Source organism: Limulus polyphemus, unplaced genomic scaffold (genome assembly GCF_000517525.1).
Source record: "Limulus polyphemus unplaced genomic scaffold, Limulus_polyphemus-2.1.2 Scaffold28, whole genome shotgun sequence".
NCBI classification, from domain to species: domain Eukaryota; kingdom Metazoa; phylum Arthropoda; class Merostomata; order Xiphosura; family Limulidae; genus Limulus; species Limulus polyphemus.
This window is the reverse complement of record NW_013665638.1, coordinates 956,235-964,348: the sequence shown is the minus strand read 5'-3', so window position 1 is coordinate 964,348 and position 8,114 is coordinate 956,235. Positions and strand designations below refer to the sequence as shown.

At 33.1% G+C, this 8,114-nt stretch overlaps 2 protein-coding genes across 5 annotated transcripts in view; one reads left to right on the top strand and one right to left on the bottom strand.

Moving 5' to 3' along the window:
• LOC111085817 overlaps positions 1–8,114 on the top strand; it is a 195,497-nt gene that overhangs the window by 9,190 nt on the left and 178,193 nt on the right. The gene's annotated exons all lie outside the window — the stretch shown is intronic.
• LOC106459487 (tubulin beta-4B chain-like) overlaps positions 2–8,114 on the bottom strand; it is a gene marked incomplete at its 3' end in the record, with an annotated part of 14,138 nt that continues 6,025 nt past the window's right edge. Inside the window, exons 2-5 of the mRNA XM_022386261.1 lie at positions 6,401–6,509; positions 741–851; positions 166–410; positions 2–58 (exon numbers count right to left, since the gene is read on the bottom strand). Of these exons, the coding sequence (XP_022241969.1) occupies positions 2–58; positions 166–410; positions 741–851; positions 6,401–6,509 (522 nt within the window). The remainder of the gene's footprint in view (positions 59–165; positions 411–740; positions 852–6,400; positions 6,510–8,114) is intronic.

The following is an 8,114-nucleotide window of genomic DNA, read 5'->3' as shown; positions in this document are numbered from 1 at the left end:
CCACAAGTTGGTGAACTGAAAGTGTAGCATTGTATGGTTCTACAACTGTGTCAGATACCTAGGATGACAGACAAACGATTAGCGAAATATTTAAGGAATGCAACATATATATATCTATTTATAATATAAAACATGTCAACTTATGTGAAATTCTTTAAAAATCACCTTTGGAGAGGGTAAAACACTGAATGTGTTCATGATCCTATCAGGATATTCCTCCCGTACTTTCGAGATTAAGAGGGTTCCCATTCCAGATCCTGTTCCTCCTCCTAAAGAATGAGCCAACTGGAAGCCCTGAAGGCAATCACAACTTTCGCATTCCTTCCTGACAACGTCTAACACCGACTCCACCAATTCTGCGCCTTCTGTATAGTGTCCTTTAGCCCAGTTGTTTCCTGCTCCGCTTTGCCCTGCAAGATACAAATCATGCAAATTTCTCTTCATCTACATGATGATTAAAATGTTAATGTTACAAATTTTGCTGTTATTACACACGTATACATCATTAAGTAGTTTTAAAATAGTTAAAACAGACAACAGAAGTTCATATGAGATTTTGTAGTAATAACAGCAAAATTAAACAATATGTTTATAAAAAAAGACAAAAAAAAAAAGACTAACAACAATCCCCAAATTGGGGAACATTGAGAAACATCATGTATCCTATAAAAATAATAATCACTAGGTAACAAAGTACGTATATTGTACAAATTCAAGTGTTATGTTACTACGCTGCTCACCAAAAATAAAGTTGTCAGGCCTAAACAGTTGTCCAAAGGGTCCAGAACGTACAGAATCCATTGTTCCAGGTTCCAAGTCCAGCAAGATTGCGCGTGGAACGTACTTTCCTCCTGTATCATAAAACAACTAAATCATTCCAACTGAAATGTTTAAAAAAAATGTACTTGTGTGTAAAATCAAATTCATACGTACAAACTTCAATTTTATGATTCTTGGCAACATTGATGAAGAACAGTCAGAAGAAAAACAAAGTTACTTTATAGTACACTCTCACAAACTACTATCGTAACATTGAACTACATTGTTTTTTTATTATTTCCTATTAGGTATTTAAAAAACGCATTTTAATTTTTAAAGTGTTTAAAGATGAACTAATTTCTTTTTACGACGAGTGAAGCAAAAATGAGATGCAAGTTGAAATCCAGAGTTGAGGTTAACTTTTTGAAAAACAAATTAGAATCTGCTAAAATAACTAATAATTAAACTAGGCAGAACTGTACTAATAATTAAGGCCAACATCCCTTAGCGATATTTACTGGAAACCATAATAAAACAGATTAATGCTGTGACAGACCTTCTTTTACAAATACTGGTAGCATTAATAAACAAAAAAAGTTCCTTCAACTCCACTGAATTTAAAGTTAAAATAGTTAGTATTTATGTCTATTACAATAACTTCATTTCCTCCCCCCCTCAACCCACTTACGTTGTTTGTTTTCTTTAAATACTCAACAAATTAAATGGTCAGTTTTGTTGTGGACATATTAAGTAACTAGTATAGTTACATTAGCGTGACCAGCCGCATGTTTAAAATCTGCACAAGCTGTTTATTCAAATTTCCTTTCCAATGTCCCTTCTAAACATAAAAATGAAACAAGGGTTATACCAATTTAACTACATCTTTTTTTTACTCCCCCTCCCCTCATCTATCAAACATCTAGTTACTAAGTCCTCTAAACATAGGCGACATTCAAGCATATCCCAAAATCGTACAGTTATATAAACATTTCCTTATATCACCAATTAATTAATTAATTAAATTATAATAAGAAACATTAACTACTTAATTATTATTCTGAAGTGTTTCAATGACTGATTTCATTTTTTGTACAACATGTAACAAAGTAATGTTTATCTATAAAAGAGCTATGAATGTCCCCCTCAGTAGCAAATTAGAGGGATTTTAACGCTAAAAATAGGGTTTCGATACTTGTGTGCACAGCACAAAATCCATTATATAATTTTGTGCTAAACAAAGAGTAACATACGTAGAATATTGTTCACGTATTGTTTTCATTATGCACTAACCAGTTATTTTAAAACAATAGAACGCTAGTGTTGTAGGGCAATGGTTTTTATACCTGGCTAATAACACGGAAATAGCAAAATGCTTAACGCATACTACTTACTGTCTTCGTTCAAAGTTTTTGGCTTATCTACGGACTTAACCTGGAACGCAGGAAGCTGAGCCATGAGTCATCAAGCACGTTTCACGTAACAATCGCGTGTACAAGTATAGGTGTAGATCTTCAAAATAACTGATACGAATACAATATTATACCAGAATAACTTAAAACGGTGGACGGGAATTTGCCATTCAGTTGAGTATACGTCTTTACAAGGGGTAATAAGATAGTTTCCAAACTTAATTAAATGATTTATTAAGTTATGACGTTTCCCATATTCTTTAATAATTCCAGACATTGTACAATTAACTTTATTTTATAACATCGCTTGAGGAAGATATTTTCGTTTCGTGTAGTTGTAATAGTAATGTTCTCGTGTACGTTATCGATCAGATCATGCAAAAGATTCGGATGAGTGTCCACGGCAGGAACTGAAGTATCATCTGTAACCAAGGCAACACGATTACCCTATGTTCATTGTGCATCGTTATAGTGCGTACACTTAAATGTTGAAATTCTGAATGTTTACATTGTGAAGTTTGCAACACAATGCACATAGCTAGTAGCAGCATGTTTAAACACCCGAGAGAAAACGGCCTTTCCAGCATTTGACAGTTTATTCTGACTTCTCCGACCTAATTTATAACCCAAACAAAAGTAAACATCTGCAAAGCGTAAAATTTAGTGTGTAAAGCTGTGTTACAATCATTTATGCTTTAGTACGCTTACGCTAGTCTAACTTGCTATTTTAAATTAATGTTAAACTAACGATGCACTGTTAACGCATTATCCCAGTAATAAATAGGGTCACGGTACAATCTCAAACCCACTCATCCTCTTTATTTTAGCCTATAAATAAGAAGGCCTTGATTCTTGTCAAAATCACAGGAACATTGTTAAATTTTTCAATGACTGCTTTCTAGTACATGTTTCTTTGTCGGAGAACAGTGACTGAAAAAACCCACGTGCTATGATGTTACACCCTCTGTAATGGAAATAACATACCTGGTGTTTACTGTATTGCGTATTGTAACGTTTGTTTAACACGTATACAAACAGTTCGTTTCCGTAGTTGAAGGCTCTTACTTCCAGTTGAAAGTCTAAACAATGAAATCGTTTTTGTTTCTCAACTGAATGTTATTTATAGGTAACGTACCCATTTACAAAACTTACCAAAACATCTTTCACAAAAAGTTTTTTTTTTTTTAATGCAATACAGACCTATTTAAGTAAAACAATTCACATACAACTTTTTCTACCGTATTTTCATAATGCGTCCAGTAACGGACTAAACAACATGAAATACTATTATCTTATAATTTGTAACCACCACGTGTATTGGGACCTCATTATACTGTCATGGATACTTCTAAAACTATTCATCCATCTTGTCAAATCTCTGTCACAAATGATGACTACCATGGACCACCAACACGGTCTCTCGAGCTTTTCTTATGCACTCAAGTATCTTAAGGTCTGTGATATCCTCTCATCTTGTTCTTTGTCGCCTTATGAAACTTTCCTTCCTTCCACTTTTTCTTCAAGCACAAATCTCTGCAAGTTGTTGGGTGATATAGATGTGGGACGTGTGGGCTTGAGCACCCACATCTCGCTCTTCTAACTTGAATTTCTTTTGATAATTTCTTCATGAGAGACTGGTCAACGGAATATCCCCACCGCAATGTGGGTCCTACTTCCGCAGTCACCTCCAAACCCTGGGCACATTATAGCCTGTACCCTAGGGGTCCTTTTAATTTATGACGAGTCTTTAATTTAAATTTTGTTTGGGCTTGTTTTTGTTCATTTAAATGTAATAACACAGGTTTGGATTTGCTGTTTTTAACGCAGTCTTTACTTTTGATTTTCTATTCTGCTTGACTGTTCAAGTGTTAATTTTCTGAACACAAATATTATATACAAGGGTATTCAGATAAAATAGTCAAACATATTACTTTCATTCATGTCCTTGCGTAATCTATAGGACAGGTATGAATGCCTTTCTGTATTTCAATGCATCTTTCCGATATCTTATTATTTTGAATGCCCAATGTTGCTTTTCTCTTCTAAATCCAAATTGTTCTTCACAAACCTCCTTGTATATTTAATGCTTTCCAATATGATCCTAATTAATAATTTGGTGACACGACTTATTGTCAGAGCAATCTACTACTTTTTCTTTCTTTGGAGAGAGAGAGAAAAAAAAACTGATATCTTTAAGTTACACATGTCATTGCACAGTTTATCAGCTTTTCAAAACTAAATTCTTCATGGGATTTTAGTATTTCAATGGATATTTCGTATATTCCTATGCTTGTTTTCCTATATTTTAGTGAATTTTCTACTTCATATTTAAAAATAGTTAGCCATTTTTCGATTTTCTGTGATGGTTTCTTCTGTCTGTTGTCTTCGAAGAGGTTGTAAACATATTCTGACCATCTCCTCAGAATTTCCTTTATAGCACTTTTTTTTTTTCTTTTCTTTGTGAATTTTGATCTCACACATGGTTTTCATCTGGTGTGAATGATTAAGGTTCTCGTTGTGCTCAAATTAACTCTAACCACTTACTTTCCTTGTTTGCGCTCCCTGTTTATCATTTTGCTGATATCATGATATTCAAGGGTATTTTTCTTCTTTCTTTCCAAGATTTAAAATGTTCTTTCATCCATGGTTGTTTAACAACTTTTAGTTGGCAATATTTCATGGCCTATTGTACACTTTCTTTGAAGTATTTCCATTGTTTTTTTTTTTTTCTTCTTTTGTAGTCTCGATGTTCAATGTTTTGTTATCAGTGCTTCGTATTTATTTCTCACTCCAACTTCATATGCTTGACTAATGTTTGGTTGTTCCATTGCTGTCACATCTATCCAGGATTTTCTTGTGCCACTGTTTAATGATTTCTTTAGGATAATCTTATTTGGCCATTAGATGATTATGGTCCGGGTTAATTTCTGCTTCTGGATGCGTCCTTATACATTTGATATTGTTCGTAAAACGATCTTTGATTATGATGTAATCGATCTGGTTTCTGTGCAAGTCTCTTTGGCTTTTCCAAGTGCGCCATTTTTTTTATTTTTTTATTTTTATTTTTTTTTTAATCATGTTAGAAGGTATTAGTTTTTTAAAAAAATTCTGTAAAACTGAACCAGTTTTCTCAGTCGTTTTTAGTGCTAAAACCATATTGACTAATACATTTAGATCTTCCATTACCATGAACACATACGTTGATTTAGAGCGTTTTATTACTTCTTTTACAATGTTTCTCTTCATCTCTGCGATCTTGTATTTTAGCAAATTATTGAAGTACGGCTGAATAAGATGTTCTGCTTTAATCTTAACCAGAATACTCTCATTTATGGTCCAAAATCTATATATCTATATATATCGATTATTATTTTTTTAGAAGGATTCCAACTTCTTGTTAATGTTGTTCACCACCAGAATGAACATTTTTTTTTTTGGATGTATTCTGCATCATATCATTTTCCGAGATTCCCAAAATGTTCATTCTTTCCGTTTCTTGGATTAGGTTATCCAATATTCCCATCATATATCGTGTACGAACATTCCATGTTACGCTACTTAGGTACTACCTCATCGTGCCACAATCGTCATTTTAGTCCTTCCTATTCTAGTTGGTGCACCTTTTCCCAGTGGGTTTTTACAACAGGTTCAGCTGCAAGGACCCGACCTTGTCTGCATCTCGGTATTCTTCCACTTTTCTTTGATCCATTGTTTCTCTAGTATGTGAACGTGGCGAGGTCACAGTCTTCCACGATGGCAGACAACTGTTCTTATTTTGCTTAGATACGCCCCTTTGTATGCCATACATTTTGTTGTTCGCCCTTACTGTTTGACACTTTAGCCCTCTTGGTCATCCCAGTCTGGGTGCACTAAGAAGTAGGTATCCCCTACTCGTAGTCCAGGAGTCCACTCAGGTAATTTAATCGGTCAGTCCAGGGTGTGGCGATTTCTGCGCACAAGCAACATCCACGGAGCCAAACAGGCAGTAAGAGCCAAAAGATATGAACCACACTATGGGTGTGGCTATCCCTTACCAGAGGTACTCTATCTCTCCTCCTTATCTGCCTCCCCCCCCCCACAAATAAATAAATACATTACATTTTTTTCATTGCAAGCTGATAAAAGTTGGCAAGGTCGGTCAACCGAATTCTTTTTCTCATAACAACTAATGATTTGAACACAAGAATATTAAAAAAAACCTTTTCGTTATGGTTAAATCACTATAACTATACCTGAAGCTTCATTGTAGTACACGTTAATCCTTTCTAACTGCAAATCAGAGTCACCATGGTAGGTACCCGTGGGGTCGATGCCGTGTTCATCCGAGATAACCTCCCAAAACTGTGGGAGAAAATTATTTATTCTTACACTCAAGAAGAAATTTCTGAAAAACCAAAAGATAAGATGCGTCATTTCAAGTTTTGATTTTTAAAATGAAATATGCGACAACTACTTTTTCCTCCAAGAAAAGGATTATTGAAATATAATTCATATTTGCAATAACAAAAAAAAAACAAAAAAAAACTTGAAAATAATAAACCAACGTTTATTCCTTCGAAGTTTATCAGCGTTATACATGCTGATGTAAAGGGGATGCCGTAAATTGATAGAAATTGAGTCTCAAGGTATTCATATAAATATAACAATTCAAGTACATTTGGTCAATTGCCTACGACTGATAACAAACTGGACAGTTGTAGATTAAATTAAATGATGCGGATGCTCCTGGGTGAAGCTGTAAAATAAATCCATTAATATATTCAGTAAGATAATGTCCTAATGTAATGTCCACTTTTAAAGGTATACGTCCCAATATTATTAATACAGGGGATAAAGGCCAACCACTTTGAGGTGTATTCCCTCATTGAGCTGAAAATTAAACCAAAAATCCTCCGATTGATCAAGATATGACATGAAACAGATTGGATTTATTATTAATACTATTATCGTCATATTTTATATTGTGGAATTGTTTTTTCCTCGATAAAGGTATCTTTAACTCGCAATAATGTTTCAACCTAAATCAATAAAGGTAGTAAACATCATTGTTTATTTTAAAACAATTCCTCGCATCTAAAAAAAAATAAAAATAAATCAAGTTTAGGTTCTTGCAAGATCTAGCTTTACTATTTTGCTACAAACAACGAAAGGTTCCCAGCTAACGTTTAGATTTTGAAAACCAGTTATAAAATAAGCCTTGACGTACAATGAAAAGAAAGACGGAGGATAAATAGTAGTAAATAACTATATATATCGTTTTAAATAAACATTAATTTATTATAAAGATCAGTTGCATGACATTTTTTTCCCCAAGTCACACTTTTATTTGCATATCATTTTGTTACTATTATTCGCAAGCCTTTAAAGGGACCAACTTATATGAACAATGGATTTTGATGAATGATGTAGTGTGGTTGACACAGCATATCATTTTGTTTTCATTTACAAGTTTTTATAATTATTATTAATGTATACTTTGGAAAGTGGATTTGACGTATGGTCAGTACAAAGAAAAAAAACCTAAGGTCGTGAGGTGTACAAAACTAATAATATATCCTAAAGCTTATTTTTACTTAGAAAATGTCTTAGTATCAGTCATTCATTAAAAGAAGACTGAACGCACATTAAGTAAATATCCACACAAAACTCCTTTTGATATATTAAAATATATCAACAATTTTAGAAATACCATACTACAACAATACAAATTATAAATCAACTTAAATGTTTAGCTCATATAGGATACCTGATCTAGTATTTAATCATTTCATTTAAAAACTACAATTCATTATCTTAAAAAAACAATTATATTTAATCGAGAAGTTTCTTAAATTTTATACAATTTTTATCATTAGAGGTAAATATTTTTGGGGCTCAATAAATAAATATGTATGTGTATATTCTTTTTTTAACAATTGAAAGTTTGTATTTTAATCACTACATTCT